At 41.8% G+C, this 19,839-nt stretch overlaps 1 protein-coding gene across 12 annotated transcripts in view; it reads right to left on the bottom strand.

Annotated features, from left to right (window-relative positions):
• The window catches only part of NCOA6 (nuclear receptor coactivator 6), an 86,992-nt gene that overhangs the window by 48,444 nt on the left and 18,709 nt on the right, over window positions 1–19,839 (bottom strand). For 10 of the 12 annotated variants that reach the window (XR_009247477.1, XR_009247476.1, XM_058679793.1 and 7 more), the window contains 4 exons: window positions 14,182–14,286; window positions 11,326–11,601; window positions 8,954–9,109; window positions 5,850–5,972 (listed from right to left, as the gene is read on the bottom strand). Coding sequence is in view for 9 of the 12 variants with exons in the window: in XM_058679793.1 (XP_058535776.1) it covers window positions 5,850–5,972; window positions 8,954–9,109; window positions 11,326–11,557 (511 nt within the window). In the remaining 3 variants the exon portion in view is untranslated. Of the gene's footprint in view, window positions 1–5,849; window positions 5,973–8,953; window positions 9,110–11,325; window positions 11,602–14,181; window positions 14,287–14,723; window positions 14,801–19,839 lie in introns of those variants that run through there. The other 2 variants (XM_058679788.1, XM_058679795.1) reach the window with 2 other exon arrangements.

Raw genomic sequence — 19,839 nt, 5'->3', positions numbered from 1 at the left:
CTGCTTTCCCAAGTCATTAACAGGGGGCTGGATTGGAATTGGAACAGCTGGGACTAGAACTGGCACCCTTATAGGATGCCAACGCTGCAGATGGAGGATTAGCCTAATATACAACCATGTTGGTCCCTCTGACTGCTTTCTTAAAAATCTTTAAAAGATTCATCTATTTATTTTTGAAAGTTAGAGAGAGAGAGTGTGATAAACAGAGATTTTCCAACTGCTGGTTCACTTACCAGATGGTCACAACAGCCAGGTCAAAGCCAGTAGCCAGGGCCTTCATCTGGGTTTCCCACACGCTTGCAGGGGTTCAAGCATTAGGCCATCCTCCCCTGATTTCCAAGGCCATTATTAAGGAGCTGGATCAGAAATAGAGTAGCCAGGATTCAAACTGGCACTCACATGAGATGCCTGCACCACAGGTAGCAACTTCACCTGCTCCACAGTAAGGCTAGTCCCTAGGATTCTAAATCCTAACATTCTTCTTCATATAAAACAAGGGGAATTTTAATCTTTTATGCTTTCCTGGTCACTAAAATCTAAAACCTTGGACCCCTACAGAATTTCACTTGTTTATTGCTACTTAAAATTTTTATTTTTGTCTTAGTTTCTACACTCCTTACAGGTATGCATTAACAGTTATAATTTGTCCAGCACTTTCAAGTGTTTACCTGTTGAAACTGGATTTGTTTCTGAGGAGTCTTACCCCATTTTTCAGAGATGACAGCAGACAGTAAGAAAGTTGTCATTAAAAAAAAAAAAGGGTTTCTTAGGCCACAAAGAGCTTCCTAATCCCCAAATGTTCAAGCACATGCTAACTACATGCTCTTGTAGTGATGCTATAACCAGCGTTCTAGTCCTAGGCTGGGAGTTGTACTAAATGTGTGGTTCTTAGGAGCGATTCCATCTCTTAGTGGACATTTGGTGCTGTCTGGAGACATTTTTCATTAGTGCAACTGTGGGGAAGGGTTAGTGGTGCTGTTGGCATCTAATAGGTAGAAGTCACAGTTGCCACTAAATATCCCACAATGCACCAAAAGACCCTCCAAGGCAAAGAATTATTGGCCAAAAATATGAATGGTGTTGAGACTGAGAAACCTTGATTAAATGACTATTGTTCTACAACTTGTGGCACCCCCGCAAATCTTGAAATTCTGCGAAGCTATTGAAAAAAGAGCCCTGGATGGGCCTGGTGGCGTGGCCTAGTGGCTGAAGTCCTCATCTTGAATGCGCTGGGATTCCATACGGGCGCCGGTTCTAATCTCAGCAGCTCCACTTCCCATCCAGCTCCCTGCTTGTGGCCTGGGAAAGCAGTAAAAGACGGCACAATGCTTTGGGACCCTGCACCCGTGTGGGAGACCTGGAGGAAGTTCTTGGCTCCTGGCTTTGAATTGGCACAGCATCGGCCATTGTGGCCACTTGGGGAGTGAATCATCGGGCGGAAGATCTTCCTCTCTATCTCTCCTCTCTGTATATCTGACTTTGTAATGAAAATAAATAAATCTTTAAAGAAAGAAAAAAAGAAAAAAAAGCCCTGGATTAGTTTTACTTGTAAAGACTGTTAAATAAATTATTGTTGTTTTTACCTGAGAGAGAGCCAGACAGGTAGACAGCAGAGAGAAAGAAAGCATATACCCACTTGTTTTGCTCCCCAAACGCCTAGAATCTGCCTGATCCAGAACCAAGGAACCCAATCCAGGTCTTCCATATGGGTGGTAGGGACTCACATTTTTGAGTCATCATTTGTTGGCTGCACTGGCAAGAAGCTGGACTTGGCAGCTGAATCCAGCCATAGAACACAGGCACTCTGATATGGAACAGGATGTCTGAACCTGTACCTTAACGGCTAGGGCAAACACCTATCCCACAAGACACTTTTACTTACCAGCTAAATTTCTGCTGCCAACACTAAGAAAGGAAAGTAGTGCTAAGAATAACTGACAACCCAAAATATTATAGCTATATAATTCCAAAGACATTGAATTTGTCTTTGAAGAAATTCCCTAGAATATTTTCTATTTAATAAGTTATTTAATTCTTTGAAAGGCAAAGTTATATAAAGAGGGAGAGATAAAAGTGTCTCATCTATTAGTTAATTCTGCAAACAGCCACTTAAATAGGTCTGGGATAGGACAAAACGAAAAGCCAGGGACTCCCCTTAGGTCTCCCCCATGGGTGGCAGGACCACAAGAACTTGGATTATCTTCAGCTGCCTTCTGAGGTACCACAGCAGGAAACTGACTGGAAGCCAAGTAGGTGGAACTTGAATTAGTACTCTGATCTGGCTCACAAGCAGTGGTTTAATTAACTCTGTCACAGTTCTAGTCCCTTATTTAAATTAATGTTAAATCTTGTTTTCTTATTTAAAAAAATTACTTATTCATGAGGCCGGTACTATATGGCTAATCCTCCATCTCCAAGCACCAAGATACTATATGGGTGCTGGTTTGTGTCTCAATTACTCCACTTCCCATCCAGCTCCCTGTCTGGGGCCTGAGAAACCAGTAGATAGCCTAAAGCCTTGCGACGCCGTACCCACATGGGAGACCTGGAAGAAGCTCCTGGGTTCCTGGCTTCAGATGGGCTCAGCTCCGACCGCTGTAGCCATTTGGGGAGTGAACCAGTGGATGGAACCTCTCTCCTTTTCTGTTTCTCCTTCTGTCTGTAAATCTACCTTTCCAATAAAAGAAAATAAAACTCTTAAAAAATATATTTATTGCATTTATCTGAAAGGCAAGGAGAAAAGCACAGAGATCCTTTATCTGCTGGTTCACTCTTCAGGTGCCTGCCACAACCAGGCCAGAGACGGGATGAAGCAAAAGCCGGAAACCCTCTCCATCCAGGTCTGCCCCCTGAGCGGCAGGGACTCAGCTACAAGAGCCATCACCTGCTGCCTCCTAGAGTGCACACCAAGAGAAATCTGGGACTGGGACTTAAACTCAGGTACTTTGTTATGCCCAGCACAATCTACACTCTTTAAGTTCCAATAAACAACTGAAAAAAATTAATTCTAAAATTTGTTTGGCAGTAAAAAAAAGATACCTGGGGGTTAAAATGTTGCTGTCTACATCATCATTAATTTATTATTCCTATAACTTCATATTATATATTATTATGTATTACATATTATTCAGTGTATTTTATTAAATATCTACCCAACCTGATTTCAAACTAGACTTTCCTATGCTGATAATGAACTTTAGCACTATAATTATCACTCACTCCCTAGAGAAACTCAGCAAACATGCTTGCTGTTTGTCAGATACCAACCTGAAAGAAGCTGGCAACCAGCATGCTGACACTGATTTAATGGAGTTCTAACACTTTAAGCCTAGAAGGGATTTCTACCTTTGTTCCCAGGTCATAATTAAGAAGTTTACAGGCTATTAAGGTCAATAAATATTAAGTCCTGTGGCCTGGAGTTGAAACCAGAACTCAGATTTCCTTTCATCCTAAGCTCTTTCTACTCTGCTTCTAGCCTTTTTTCTAGTAGCAGCATCAGTGTCATCTGTCAATTTCTCATGAAGTGGCCTTAATAACAAGTACTTGGACTTCTGCTAGCGTACTGTGTTTATGGACAAAATACCAGGCTGTGTATTTTACATCCATATCATGTTTTATTCCACTATATCCAGTCGCACAGGTCCTGGCACAGATTTTCCAGCAATGCAGGAAATATTTACTGGGTAGTTCAGTGCTCACCTACTTTCAAGAATGAACTCAGAAGACTGTAGGTGTTATTATCTCATTATGTAGGTGAAGAAACTGTCGCACAGGCAAGTAGCAAATATATGCACTGTCTTGAGGTAACCTGTAAATGGCAGTGCCAGAACAAAAACCCGACTCCGAATCTATGCTCAGGCTTCAGCCACAGCCTGAAGAGCAGTGCATGAATGGAGTGTCTCTCTTCCTGGGCAATTCTTCAAGGTTACTGTGGTCAGCAGGGAAGGGGACGACAGGGACAACACTCAGACTCTCACTCTGCCTCAACTCTAGCAGCTGTGCTTTTTCATTTCATCTAAGGACAGAGTATCGAACTAGGAGCTGAGAGCTCACTGCTACCTGACCCTGGGAAAATCACTTCCTTCTGTAAACCACAGAACAGCGGGTTTAATTTCCAAAGAAAAAATTTCAGGATTACTAGCAGAAGAAACAATTTATAACACCCCCAAATAATAAATACACTAAAACTTATTCTCCCATCTATAGCTACGGATTCTCCATAAGCACACATGAACTCTCAATTCAGATTCTTGGCTCAAGGGGGAAAAAGGGGGGTTCCCTTGCTGGACAGCTACTCCCACTGGACAGCATGAGCTGGGATGGGGGCAGACCAGACTAAGCAGGGCTACAACACCTGTGTGCCTCATGTGGACTAGATCAGGGAAAAGCCACGCTGGGCTGATTATTCCTACTGCAGCAAACAAAATTAGAGTGGGTGAGGGTTTTTGGGCTTAGCCACAGCATCAGATGGCAGAAGCTGGCACTGGGGGCTAATTCTGTCAAGTCAAACCACAGAACCACCTGGAGAGTGCATAATCTGGGAGTGAGAGAGATCTGGGAGGGAAATAGTGGGCTCTTCCCTCTTGGGTTACCACTACCACGGGAGGGCATGAAAACTAGGACAGGGGCTGGGGTGGCTAGACAGAGAGGCACTCAACAACATCCGTGAGGGCTGGATAGTTGAGCTGGTTAGATGGAACTAAGCTTCAATACCCATCGACATATACGAGAGCCAAATGGGATGTGGGACAGACTGGACTAGTCTGCTACACATGCTGGCAAACTAGGGTAGGGGGTGGGCCTGGTGGGGGTTATTGTGGGTCGCTCTGACTAGGCTGCAGCTCCCACTGGTTTATGTGAGGGCCGAGTATGTGCTGGGCAGAACCAGGATGGACTGCAACATCCATTGGTTCCAGTGGAAGTCGGGGCTGAAAACAGAACCAACCCAGCAATTGCAACCACCAGCTGATCGGGGCGATGGACTGTGCCCTGCTCTGTGCTTGCTAGAACACACAAGAATCTGGTCGGTGAACACCTCAGACAAAGTTTCTTTGGGGATCTCCCCAGTTGAACTGCCGGACTCAGAACCCTAACCAAGAAAAGACAGAAGACAGAACAAGTCAACCAACCACCTCAGCTATATGTTGGCAGTGAAATACTGGGCAAATGGAGACTCTATGATGGACTATGTCAATCAGTAGATTCCTCAACGACCTCATTATGCTTGGAGTGGCGAGATTGGCAGCGATTCATAACTGGTGAACTATCAAACCACTTGAGCAAGTATCTCAGAGCATACCCCACATCCAGGACTTGGGGTGGGTGGGAAAACGGGTGGGGCTTCTCCCTCAATATCCCCTTTTACCTCAGATACATGAAGGAAACAATATGGAAATAACAGTCTTACACACTTTCCTATAGCCCTTGAACCTTCTTTCCCTAATTAGCTATGTAAAGATTATCAAAAATATACTAATAAAAAAATTCTTGGCCTCAGATAGAGTGAGAGCTAGAAAGCGACAGCCCCCACTATCCTACAAGCACCCTGAGGGTAGGAAACGCTTTATGTATTCCTATTTTCAACACTTAGCCTGCACACCTGACTACTGCATGGCTGAGCACCATCAACCGTCAGGCCCATGACCTAAGGACTACAAAGGCTATCTGCCCCACGATATGAGTCCCTTGTGTCCTGGCATGACTCTTGTCTGGCTCTCATTCAGTAAACAGGGATGGGATGTAGGTGTGCTCAAAGACCCTACCTATCCTGCAAATGATCAAGAATTAGCAAAAAAAAAGAAAAGTCAAGGAAGCTGGCCAAACGCCATACAATTGAGGGGAGGTCTCACCTGGACCTCCTGCCATGGGAAATCCCGCCTCCATTCTCACGGAATTTCCGGCTGCCATGGGTCCATTCATTCTTACATCCTGGTTTCGGTTCTGAGCCAAGGCCAGGTTGATAGCACCTTCCCCTGAAAAGGACAGCAGAGTTATAAAAAAGAAGTAATCAGAATAAGATGCAAATTATTTTTAAAGTCAGATACATAAGTGCTTTACTTTTCTGTTTTTGAAAAATTATGCCAAGTTTATCAGCACAAAATGGGTGGGTTCAATAGAATAAGGGTCTTTTCTCAAACTATTGGAGCAGGTTTACTTACACGAAGCACGAGGAGATTGTAACCACATCTCCCAATCAGGTAAATGGACATCACAAACAATGCTTAGAGTCATACAGAGTTTGCAACATTTTATTTTTAACCAGCTCACCAATTGTGTGTGTGTGGGGAGGTGTACAGGACAAAATGGTCTCAAGCTCTGAAAAACTCTAGATTTCCTTTTGGGGGTTGACATTCATTAGATGGAGATACGAACTGATTTCATGGATAAAGAACATACAATGATGTGAGTATACTGTAATACTTGTGAGCAAAATACCAATTTCCTTTCAGTTACTACAGTATAAAAAGGAGAAATTTACAATGAAGAGCAGAGAGTTGCAACTGATTTACTTCTGAGATACCAATAAAACTGATATTTATACATATGAAAAATTTCTATTTAGTTGAAAGAGATTGCTCATTTGTTAGTTAACTCCTCAAATGCTGGAAATAGCCAGGACTGGGTCAGACTGAAGCCAGGAGCCCAGAACTCATTCTGGGTCTCCCACGAAGATGGCAGGAACCCAAGTACTTGAGCTATTTATCACCAGCTAGTTCCCAGGGTGCACATCAGTGGGAAGCCAGAGGTGGAAGCATAGCTAGGACTTGAACTCAGCATTCCAATATGGATGCAGGTGTCCCAACCAGGATTCACCACTAAGCCCAGTGCTAGTCCCTGCATGAGGTTCCTAAGGCTCCCATGATTCTGTTGCATTGGTGCTTCATAATAGGTTAGTTGGTAAAGTCACTGGAAGTATTCTAATTAAGTAGATCCTAAAATGAGAGGCAACACAAATCCTACTTGGTCTAATGATAAAAAAAAAAAAAAAAAAAAATCTCAAACAAGCTTCAAAATGCTTCACCTACTTAATGCAAACTATTTACTACTGTTACTTTGGAAGACAGCACCATCTTGTGGACAGTTAAAATACAGCTAGTCTGTGCTGAAGAATTGAAACACTGAATTTATCCAAGTCTTTCAATGTAGTTAGGTCCTTGTTTACAGAGTCAGATAATAAAGTTGGAACCCAATAAGTTCACAATAGTTTCTTATTTCCAGTTACTAACCTGTGTCAGCTCTCTATGTGTGTGTATGTATGTATGTATCTATCTATCTATCTATTTATTTTCTTAATGCATATTTAACCAAGCTGGTTTTCTGGTCACAGGAAACAAACATCCTACCAAAAGAGGATAAGTCCTTGGTGGCTATAAAATGCTCTAACTTGCCTAAAGGGATCAGGAATAAAAGAAAAAAAGAATACAAACCCTTAGGGTTCCCACCAAAGGCAAGGAACTGTTACTATAATATCACACTTGATAAGATATTCTTTGCAGAAAGAGTACTTTTATTCAGACATTAAATCATGACACTCTTTTGCTTAAAACAACCATTGCTTACTACTGTTTTAGAAATAAAAGCCAAACTTCTTAACAGAGTATATAAAATCTCAAAATATCTACCTTAGTGATGTTCATGAGAAATACAACCTGAGCCACAAATGTAATATAAAGTTTTCTAGAAGCCATGGCAGAAATAAATATAATTAGTTACACTTTACTTAACACAACACTTCTGATATATTATTTCAACATATCAGACAAAATTATTAGTGACATATCTTACATTGTTTTTGGAGTACTAGGTCATCCAAATCCAGTATTTACATAATGGTTAACAACTTGTGGGACTAGCCGCATTTTCAGTGCTCAACGGCAGCACATGACTTCCAGCTGGCATGCCAGAATGCCTACTCATCACCCATGCTCATCTCTGGAACCTCCACTCATGCTATTTTCCATCTCAGCGTCACTTTTTAATTTCTTAGGCATACAAAGGTGCTTCTCAACTCAAAACCTTTGCACATGTTCTCTGTACTCTTCACACAGCCAGTTTCCCAATCTTGATACCACATGTTCCCAGTGCCTCCTCTTACCACTTTATCTGAGGTCACCTCATTCTGTATCAGGACACTTTGTTATTTCTTGAAAGCCCATCCTAATGACAAGAGGTCCTCCCAGCCAACGCCAAGGTCATGGCAACGAGTTTTGTCTCTGTACTTTGAACAACAGCAAGCAAGAGCAGGGTTTTAAGCTGAGTGTGTGTGTTGCACAATTTCATCTTGAAAAGAATCACTTTTTAGCTCTCTGCTAATGGCCTAGAAAAGCAGCTGAGGATGGCACAAGTACTCAGGACCTGCCATTCATATGGAAGGCTGGGATGAAGCTCCTGGCTCCTGGGTTTGGCCTGGATTAACTCTGGCCATCACAGCCATCTAAGGAATGAACCAGTGGATGGATCTCTCTCTAACTCCTTCAAAACAAACAAACAAACAAACAAACAAATCTTTTAACAAAAGCTAAAAAAGAAAAGGAAAGACTCACTCTGGCCAAAATATTTGGAAAATAAACATTATCACAAAAGAGACTGGTCAGGGTCTCCTAAGTTATTAGGTGAGAAAAGAAAAATAAAGTTGAGTTGGTAAAAGAAAACAATTGCCATGAGATATTTTTGAAAACATAAAATCAGTTCATGGTCGGGGGGCCAGTAAGCTCCAGGTCTGATGGACTATGGTCAGACCCAGCCAAGGCACACAGGCTGAGAGCACCAGGACCAGCACAGCCGCAGTGCTGTCTGGAAAGGTGCTGCAGCGGAGAGCAGCACATGTGAGCTACTAGTGCTCGGAAACAGAATGGACAGAGCAGAGTAGCAAGCAACGCACGACAGAAAATCATGCCATTATTCTACTGTTGCTATGTTTTGGTCCAGAAAGACACAGATCAAAGTAAAAGACCTTCAATCTGAACGGAGAGAATTCCCAGATCCCGAAGCTGCTGGTTGTTGCTCTGAGCCAGGATCCGCAGACGTTCTGCTGCTTCCCGGGGAATGTTGAACGTCACTCGAACGCTGTTCCAGGGCTCCACCTTCTGTACCTTTAGCTTGCTGGATTCTTCACCATGAAAGAAAAAGAATAATATTAGTAATCTCCTAGCCAGCAGAAGATGTGGAGCTAGAAAGTGGAAAACAAGCCAACAAACAAGGCAAAGTACCAGCCTGCAATAGCTGAGAGAGCTTGGGTTTTGGTATTAAACAGACATCAAAACTAATCCCAGGGGTGGGCATTCAACCTAACTCGTAAGTTGCTGGTTAAGATGACTGGTGTTCAATTTCCAGCTCTCACTCTAAACCCCAGCTTCCTGCTAATGCACACACCAGTGTTGGCTTGAGTGGGGTGGGTTCTTGCCACTCACATGAGATGCCTAGCTTCATTTGCTGGTCATTCGGGGCCTTTGGAAAGTGACACAGAAGATGGGAGCTCTTTTCTCCCTCACTCTCTTTTTCTTTTTCTGCCTCTCAAACAAATAAATAACAGGAAAAAAATCTAGTTCTAGTTTTGCTACTTAGTACCCAGGTGGCCAAGAGCAAACTATTTAACTTCACTGTAACTTACCTTTCTCTTCTCTAAAATTATGAAAAAAAACTACTTCATGAGATCATACATACTTCATAAGATAACACAGGCAAAAAACCTAGCACAATACTTGACATGCCACAGGCACAATGATGGAGAGAACATCTTCCATCTGCTGGTTTACTTCCCAAATAGCTGTAATAGACAGAGCTGAGCTGATCCAAGGCCAGGAGCTTCCTCCAGGTCTCAATGTGGGTGCAGGGGCTCCTGCACCCATATTGCTTTCCCAGGCCACGTGCAGGGAGCTGGATTGGAAGTGGAGCAGCCAGGACATGAAACGGCATTTGTATGGGATGCTGGCACCACAAGTGGAAGCTTAGCCTGCAATGTCATAGTGTTGGCCCCAGAATAGTATCTACTTTTAAACTCAGTTAAAAATATGTGAATTGGGAAGCTGAGAAAATGTAACGTAAGCTTCAAACTTCAAGTTGAGTTTCACAAAAATATAGGATGCAGATATAAGAGGACTTCAAAAGATTTGTGGAAAATGGAATTAAAAGATAATGTGTTGAGGGAATGAAGCTTTGATTTAGTGAGTTAAGCTACCACCTGTGACCCAGGCATCCCACATGGGTGCCAATTTGAGTCCCAGCTGCTCCATTTCTGATCCAGCTCCCTGCTGATGTGCCTGGGAAAGCAGCAGCAGATGAATCAAGCCCTTGGGCCCCTGGACCCATGTGGTAGGCCCAGACAGAGTTCTGGGCTCCTGGCTTCAGCCCTGGCTATTGTGGCCTTTTCGGTGTGAACAAGCAGACAGACTCAATCAGTCTCACTTTCTCTCTCTCTTTTTCTCTCTTTCTCCACCCCCTCTTGCAAGAAAATAAATCCTTTTAAAGATTTATTTTATCTGAAAAGAGTTATGGTGGGTGGTAGGGCTCATTCTCTAGACAGCTGCAACAGCCAGAGCTGGGGAAGGTGGGAGCCAGGAGTCTCATCCTTGTCTCCCACATGGGTGGCAGGGGCTGACATGCTTGGGCCATCTTCTGCTGCTTTTTCCAGGTCATTATCAGGAAGCTGGCTTAGAAGTGGAACAGTCAGGACACAAACTGGCATCCAGGTGGAATGCTGGTGTTGCAGGTAGAAATGTTACCTGCTGTGCTACAACGCTGGTCCTGACTCCACTTGTGATTCCAACGTCCAGCTGGTGTGCACCCCGGGAGGCAGCAGGTAATGCCTCAAGCAGCTGGGTTCCTGCTGTTTACTTGGGAGACCTGCAGTGAGTTTCCAGCTTTCCAGGCATCTGGGGGTGGGGGTCAACCAGTGAATGGGAGCTCTCTGTCTCTCACATAAGTAAGGAAAAAAAAAAAAACTTCTAAAAAATAAACTGTAAAGAACAAATTTAAAGCACATTACAAATAGACTCATGGAGTAATATGAATTTAAGGGGCCTTAAAGATCTAGTTCAACTCATCAATGTACAAAATAAGGTTAAAAACAATAACAAATTTGGAACTTAAGAATCACACTTACCCAGTAGAACAGATTACTTAAGGATTTCTATGTTAAGTAATATTTCATTAATTTAACATCTTCATGTACTTAAACACATTCATTTAAGCATATCCAGTTTTAAAAATCCTGAAGTCCCAACTTTGGACCCTGTTTAGTGAACTTTTACTTTTTAAAACTCAATCTAAATTAAGAAGGCAACAATTAAAAAACAGTATCAAGAAGAAAAAAATAAAGCAAATTACCCATGTGTAACAAATTGGGCACATTCTTCAATATTGCATCCAATTTCCATTTGAAGTCCGTATCATCTATATTTCCTTTGAAGGCCACAAAAATCGTGGAATCCTCCAAGACATTATCACTTTTCATATCATCATCTTCTAATCCAGAGTCAAAATCCATCTCGGAGTCTTCTGTTGATGAACACAAAGAAGTATAGATGTCTTCTAAGTTAGGAAGGTCATCCAACACCATGGTGAATATTATTCCAGAAGCATATGCCAGGTAAACAAGAAAACCTTTGAAAAGAGGAGAAGCTGCAAACAGTATTTATAATACGTTAATTCTACATTCCACAACATAAAATCCTGACATAAGATTTTACTTGGCAATAAAAATGTCACATAAAAGTAAAAAATACAGAGAAGATAAATGTTATTTTAATTAAGATATTCTACAATGATTTCTAAAAGAATATATTGTACCAGAAGTAACAACTACAAGTCTCATTTGATGTTCCTTTCATTATGTTATATGCTACTGTTTTATGAGCCTCGAATATCAGGAAGTGGGAACAAAGGATCACAAAGAAAACCAGTACTTTTGGGAATCAATTATCACCTTTAGTTGGTCACACAGGGAAGGTGCTGATCAAGACTATTCTAGCTCCTGTGCTGCCAAAAGCCTCAGGGGGCCCAGGATTTCTCAAGCGTTCTTCTTTATCTACGCTGCAAAGTACAACTGGATCCAGATGAAATAATTTGAACGATTATTTAAAATCTTAAAGTCTTTCATGAGAACCACTGTAAATAATTAAAAAAAAAAAACAGATTTTATTTATTTTTACTAGAAAGACAGATCACTCCCCAAGTGGCTGCAGTGTCCAGAACTGAGCCGATCTGAAGCCCGGAGCCAGGAGCTTCTTTCGGGTCTCCCACATGGGTACAGAGTCCAAAGGCTTTGGGCCTTCCTTGACTGCTTTCCCAGGCCACAAGCAGGGAGCTGGATGGGAAGTAGAGCAGCTGAGACATGAACCAGTGCCCATATGGGATCTTAGCACTTGCAAGGCGAGGATATAGCCATCGACCCATCGTGCCAGGCCCAGACAAATTTTCTTTTCCTAGTTTTCAAAAATGAGACTGAAAAATGCCATACGTCACTCCTTAGGAAATATAAACCCAATTGTGCGGTAATATGGTTATATCAAAGAATTGGGAAAAATAACTTAAAATGCTTATATTTTCTTTTTTCAACAGTAACTTAACTTTAAGAACAAAGGGCTGGTGTTGTGGAACAGAGGGGTAAGCTCCCATGGGCATCCCATAAGAGCACTGGTTTGAGTCCTGGGTGCTCCATTTCAGATCCAGCTCCCTGCTAACCGCTTAGGAAGGCAGATGGTCCAAGTGCTTGGGCCCCTGCACCCTGTGGGAGACCTGTAAGAAGCTCCTGGTTTCAGCTAGGCCCAGCCCTAGCTGCTGTGGCTACTGAGGAGTGAACCAGATTTTTCCTTCTCTGAAATTCTGCCTTTCATCAAACAATCAATCCTAAAACAAAGAAAACAATCCAAGCAATTTTTGAAGAAAAAAAATTTTCCTTTGTTATAATGCAGTTATAAATGGTTTTACATTTCAAAAGTTTACATTTAAATAAAGCACTTCAGATTTAGCTAGTATGTCCTTTTCTACTATTGTGACTGTCAAATGGAAAAAATATGATATGAGTGTTCAAAAGTCTCATTTAGAAAACTCCTTATAAATGCCACTATACTTATTTGATTATCTCAAAAAATATATAATATTAAGTAAAAAAAAAAAAAAAAGACAAAACAAAAAATAAAACTAGGGCTGATACGGTGTCTCAACAGGCCAATCCTACACTTGCAAGCACAGCATCCCATATGCTCCTCGATTCAAGTCCCAGCTGCCCCACTTCCTATCCAGCTCCCTGCCTGTGGCCTGGGAAAGCAGCAGAGGATGGCCCATGTCCTTGGAATGTTGTACCATGTGGGAGGCCCAGGGGAAGCTCCTGGCTCTTGGTTGTGGAACAGCTCAGCTCTAGCTGTTGTGGCCATTTGTGGAGCAAACCAGCAGATGGAAGATATTTCTGTCTCCCTTCTCTCTATAAATCTGTCTTTCCAATAAAAATAAAGTTTAAGTCTTAAAAAAAACCAAAAACACAAAGGTCTATTGTTCAGGGGCTACAGTGGCAACACCATGAGTCAAGCCAACACTTGCAACACCAGCATCCCATACAAACAGTGGGTTGTAGCTCTAGCTACCCTGCTCTGGGATCCAGCTCCCTGCTTTTCCTTTTTTCTTTCTTTCTTTTTTTTTTTTTTTTTTTTTACTATTTTCTTCTTCTTTTTTTTCTTTTTAAGAATTTATTTATTTGAAAGGCAAAATTACAGAGAAGAGGGAGACAGAGAGGTCTTCTATCTACTGGGTTACCCCTCAAATGACAAAAAATGACCAGAGCTGGGCCAATCCAAAACCATGAGACTGCAACTTCCTCTGGGTAGCTTAAGCAGTGGCTCAAGCACTTAGGTCATCCTCCTCCGTTTTCCCAGGCATATTAGCAGAGGGATGAATCAGAAATGGAGCAGCAGGGACTCAAACCGGTGCCTATATGGGATGCTGGCACCACAGGCAGAGGATTGGCCAGTTATGCCATGACCCCTAAAATAGACTTTTTTTTTAAGTTCATGGAAAATGTGTATTATCTTCTAGTTTCATTTTTCTATGAATCTTTTGAGCTCCTCTCATGTTTTATTCATTGTATGTAAGAATAAATGCATTCTAAACTTTCTCCAATATAAGAAAAACTGAAAAGATAAACATTAGGTTGGTCCTTATTTACTCTTCACGTAAAGTTTTACTCACCAAAATGTCTTTCTTAATTTTTGTCATTTATCCAGTTCATCTTCTAAGTCCAAACAAGCTGGCATTTTTAGGGCTTTGTTTCAAGGCAACAGCCAAATCAGAATTCTAGAAATGACAAAGAATTAGAAAAAAAAAGTCACAATATTACACAGAAATTCCAGCAATTATCTACCCATGTAACAGAAATCACTACTATTATCATGTTATCACGTCAACATTAGCAGCTTCAGAGAGGGCTATAATAACTTTCCTTACATCTACAAAGAACATTGTTTCTGTGATCTTAATAGTGACTCATCACCAAGGAGATCTTTTTAAAGATTTATTTATTTTTATTGGAAAGGCAGATATACAGAGAGGAGGAGAGACAGAGAGGAAGATCTTCTGTCACTCCTCAAGCAACCACAATAGCCGGAGCTGAGCCGATTCAAAGCCAGGAGCATCTTCTGGGTCTCCCACATGGGCGCAGAGTCCCAAAACTTTGGGCCGTCCTTGACTGCTTTCCCAGGCCATAGACAGGTATCCTGGCCTGCCCTACTCACCTGTTTAAGGCTTACAAAATCCTCTAGCTGCCTCTCCGCCACACCTCCTGGCTCACCAACTTAAAGTTTTATCAAATCTAGAAGAAAATTCAGAGAAGAATTAGTATTACTTTTTCATTCTTTCATACAGGAAAATGGAAATCTAAACAGTGGTTTTACAAAGTGAAAGAGTAATTACAGACAGACCAAGACTGTGACAGGATTAGAATGACAGCTGGGTATCCAGCCTAAAGTTCGGTGCTTTTCCCATGAGGGTGACCCTAGTCCACACACTGTACAAGGCACTATTAGCAAAAACAGCAGTCGGGTAGCTGCAGTCTATCAGGCTCAAACTCACTAATTAAAACCACCTCCACTATTCGAAAATGTATACTATCAAAAATAATTTCAAAATTGATCATATATCACAATACACAAGCACCCCCCACAATATAGTAAAATATAACTGATGAAAGTTTTTTTTTTTTTTTGAAAGACTTTCTGAGTTTTATTGGAATGGTAAATTTACAGAGAGAAGAAGAGACAGACAAGAAGATCTTCCATCCTCTGGTTCACTGCTCAAGTGGCCACAATGACCAGAGCTGAGTCGATCTGAAGCTAGAAGCCAGTAGTCTCTTTCAGGTCTCCCAAGTGGGTTCAGGGTCCCAAGGGCTGTCCTCGACTGTTTTCCCAGGCCACAAGCAGGGAGCTGGATGGGAAGTGGAGCAGCTGGGACATGAACTAGCATTCATATGGGAAGCTGGTGGTTGAAAGGTGAGGATTTAGCAACGAGGTCACCGCACTGGGCCCAGCTGATGAAAGTTTTACAGTTAAGTCCACATATTGGAAATTTAAAAAGCATTATTCATGGTTAGGCTATGTTAGGTTAGGCTGCCACCTGCAACACCAGCAACCTATTTCGGAATACTGGGTCAAATCTCAGCTGCTCTACTTATGACCCAGCTGCCTGCTAATGTGCTTGGGAAAGCAGCAAAAAATGACCCAAGTGTTGGAGTTCCTGCAGCCATGTGGGAGATCCAGATGAAGCTCCTAGCTTTAGACTGGCCCAGCACTTGCCCTTGCAGCCTTGCCCTTGTGGAGTGAATCAGTGGACAGAAGTTCTCTATCCTACACTCTCTCTCTGCTTTTAAAATAAATAAATATTTAAGTAAAAATAAAAATCAGTGTGATTACAGCAGAAGCATTTTCTTCAGGAGAAAAAAAGACTCAAATTTTTTTCACCAAAATGCTCAAAGTGCTGTATCTAAGTAACAAGATTGTTGAGATTGTGGGTGACTTCTTGGTTTTAGTTTTGGTATCATCTTCATTGATATAATTCATTTACTATACATTGGATTATACGATTAGTCCATTGATGGTACTTAATATTAACTCAGAGCTGGAACCAAATTGGCTTTAGATTTTCATCACCCTGTAAAGAAACTCAATATGCTTCAGCAGTCACTTTCCATTTCCCCACCAATTGCCCCTTCCAGTCCTGGGAAACCTTTCCTTTCTTTTTTTTTTTTCCCCTATAGATTTGCCCAGTCTGAATGTTTCACAAAAAGGGAACTTCACACTATGTGGTCTTCTATGATTAGTTACTTTCACTGGCTTTTTAAGGTCAATCCACATTGTAGTAAGCACGAGTACGAGTACTTCATTTTTAACTGCCAAATAATATTCCTTTGCATGGCTCTTAGTTTTAGCCATTCACTAACTGATGGACATTTGAGTTTTTCCTATTTTTTCTATTTTGGTGATGCTGCTATGAACATCTGTGTATGCAAATATTTCTGTGGACATCTCTCTTCATTCCTCTTGGCTATGACGTGACTTAAAAACTTTACAGAAAATGGAAATAGAAGATGTAACTTTTCCATAAACTTTTACAAGACCCCTTCAATATATAAACATGTATAGCAGAGTGAAATTGCTAGGTCTTATGTTATCTTTCTGTTTAATGTAAGGGACTTAAATCTTCCCAAGGAAGTGACACCATTAGAGGATTTTCTATATTCTCACTAATATTCGCTTTCATCTTTCTGATTATAGTTTCCTAGGAGAGGGGAAGTATATCTCATTTTGACTTTGATTTGCATTACATGCTCTTTAAAAAGTTTTATTTAATTTCATTTTATTTTTTTTGAAATGTAGAGAAACAGATGGAAAGAGCTCTTCCATATATTGCTCAACTATCCAAATACCCATAACAGTCAAGGCTGGGCCAGGCTAAGCCAGGAGCCAGACACATTTTAGGTTTCTTTGTGGGTATAAGGGATCCAAGACCTTGGGCCATCACCTGCTGGAACTGGAAGTACAGTCAGGATATGGGGCGTGGGAGTCCCAAGCAGCATCCAAAGGCCCACCCTGACCAGGGCAGGGGCCAGGACCTGAACCAGACACTCCAATGCAGGAAGCGGGTGTCCCAAGCAACAGTTTAACAACCGTGCCACGCGCCCACTCACTGGGCATTATTTTACACTGTAAAGCTGTGATAGTTTATTATGTAGCAAGAGCTTACCAATATACCATCCAGGGAGTCCTGTTCCATAAATCTGGTACGTATTTATTTATTTATTTATTTATTATTTTAATTGAAAGGCAGATCAGAGAGGAGGAGAGACAGAGAGGAGGATCTTCTGTCCGATGATTCGCTCCCAAAGTGACCTCAATGGCTGGTGCTGCACTGATCCAAAGCCAGGAGCCAGGAGCCTCTTCCAGGTCTCCCACATGCGTGCAGGATCCCAAGGCCTTGGGCAATCCTCGACTGCCTTCCCAGTCCACAAGCAGGGAGCTGGATGGGAAGTGGAGCCACCAGGATTAGAACTAGCGCCCATATGGGATCCCAGCATGTTCAAGGTGAGGACTTCAGCCACTACGCCACCATGCCAGGCCCAAATCTGGTATTTCTTAAAAAGTGAGATATACCATATGACCAGGCCATCTTACTGCTATTTATTTACTTGAGAATAAATTAAAACATGTTTGCATGAAAATTTTTACATGAATAGTCACAGCAACTTATGAAACACTGGAAAATAATGCAAATATTCACCACAGATGGATAAGCACATAACAAAATAGTAGTGGGCACCAAAAAGGAATGAATTACTGGTATATACTATAATAGGGATGCCTATAAAAATCATTATGCTGAGTTAAAGAAGCCATACACAAGTGATAACCAAATGCATGAATGCATTCACATAGAACTCTAAAAAATGCAAGGCTTAAGCGGGATTACTAGGAAGGAGAGGCTGCCAAAGGCACAAGCTAACTCTCTGAGGTGACGGAAATTCTCTCTCAGGGACAGAAAGTTTTCACAGCAAATTCAATGAATAAATATATGTATCTCTCAAAATCCATCGAGATATATGCTTTCAGACAGCTGATTACATTATTCTACCTTATCCTCATACATTATTCTACAGGTAAATACTCCAACTGCAGCGAACTTGAGAGGACTTCTTTAATTTCACATTAACAAAACCTACAGAAACCTATCACACACCAGGCACGATACTAAGAACTTTGCATTAATAACTTGGCTCCCTTAATGACCCCAGGCCAAGGATCCTATTACCCCTATTTTACAAATGAGGAAACTGAGGCACAGAGAAGCTGCATAACTTACTTAAAAATATCTGGCTAGACTGTGCCAAGATTTGAACCCAGGCCATCAGTTTCTGGAAGTTGGGTTCCACTCCACGCCATACCACTGCACACACTCAGGTCACTGGTAAAAGTTCAGCCTCTTCTAGTCAAAGTACAAACTCAGTTCACTAGAGAGGAGACCACAAGTTCATTCACTCGTTTAACATTCAGAAATGCAAACATTGCTCTAAATGCTAAAGACAATAATTTAAAAAATGCAGACATGGTACTTCCTTTCCTCAAATATATTCTAGTAAGAACTCAGATGGATTTAAAGTGCAGAATTAAAAAAAAATTCATTCTATTTTTTTAGATTTATTTATTTTTATTGCAAAGTCAGATATACAGAGAAAAAAAATCTTCTGTCCGTTGATTTATTCCCCAAGTGACTGCAACTGCTGGAGCTGAGCCAATCCGAAGCCAGGAACCCAGAGCCTCTTCCAGGTCTCCCACGTGGATGCAGGGTCCCAAGGTTTTGGGCCGTCCTCAACTGCTTTCCCAGGCCACAAGCAGGGAGCTGGATGGGAAGCTGGGCCACCGGGATTAGAACCGGCGTCCATATGGGATGCTAGTGCATTCAAAGTGAGGACTTTAGCCACTAGGCTACAGTGCCAGCCCCATTATTTCATTTTATTTTAAAGGCAGATTCACAGAGAGAAGGAGCAACAGAGAGAAATCTTCCATCCCTGGTTCACTCCTCTAATGGTCACAATTGCCAAAGCTGAGCCAATCCAAAGTGAGGAACCAGAAGCTTCATCCAGGTCTCCCAGGAAGGTGGAGGGGCCTAAGGACTTGAGCCATCCTCTGCTGCTTTCCTGGGTCATAAACAGCTGGATAAGAAGTGGAGTAGTCGATTAGAACGCCAGTGTTCATATAGGAAGCCTACATTGCAGGCAGAATATTAGCTTGCTATTCAACTGCGTCAGCCCCAGGTGACAAGTTGAGAGGGGTTAATCCCTTACCCTGTGGTGCCAATTCATGCCCTGGCTGCTCCACCCCGATCCAGCTTCCTACTTATGATCTGGAAAAGAAGTGGAGGATGGTCCAAGTCCTTGGGACCCTACACTCATGTAGGAGATCTGAAAAAGCTCCTGGCTTTAGATCAGCTCAATTCTGGTCATTGCAACTATTTAGGAAATGAACTAGTAGGTGGAAGACCTTCTCTATATCTTCTTCTCTATATATCTATATAGTACATAGATATAGTCTATATATAGAACATAATTACAGTCTGCCTTTCCAATGAAAATTAATAAATCTTTTAAAAAGTAAAGACAAGGTGAGAGATCACCAAGCTAACCTTTCTGTCCACAGAGTTGATTCAGGGTCATGGAGAGGGAGCAGGACGACAACACTGCGTGTTTCTGTCCTTCCCTGAGACTTGGAAGGCAGATTCTTTTCTTTCTTTCCTTTTTTTTTCTTAAATGTTTTACATGCTGAAGACATCAGAAAGAAGGCCAAATAAATGATTTGCCTCCAT

Source organism: Ochotona princeps, chromosome 22, assembly GCF_030435755.1.
Source record: "Ochotona princeps isolate mOchPri1 chromosome 22, mOchPri1.hap1, whole genome shotgun sequence".
NCBI classification, from domain to species: Eukaryota; Metazoa; Chordata; class Mammalia; order Lagomorpha; family Ochotonidae; genus Ochotona; species Ochotona princeps.
This window is presented reverse-complemented; position numbering and strand designations above follow the sequence as displayed.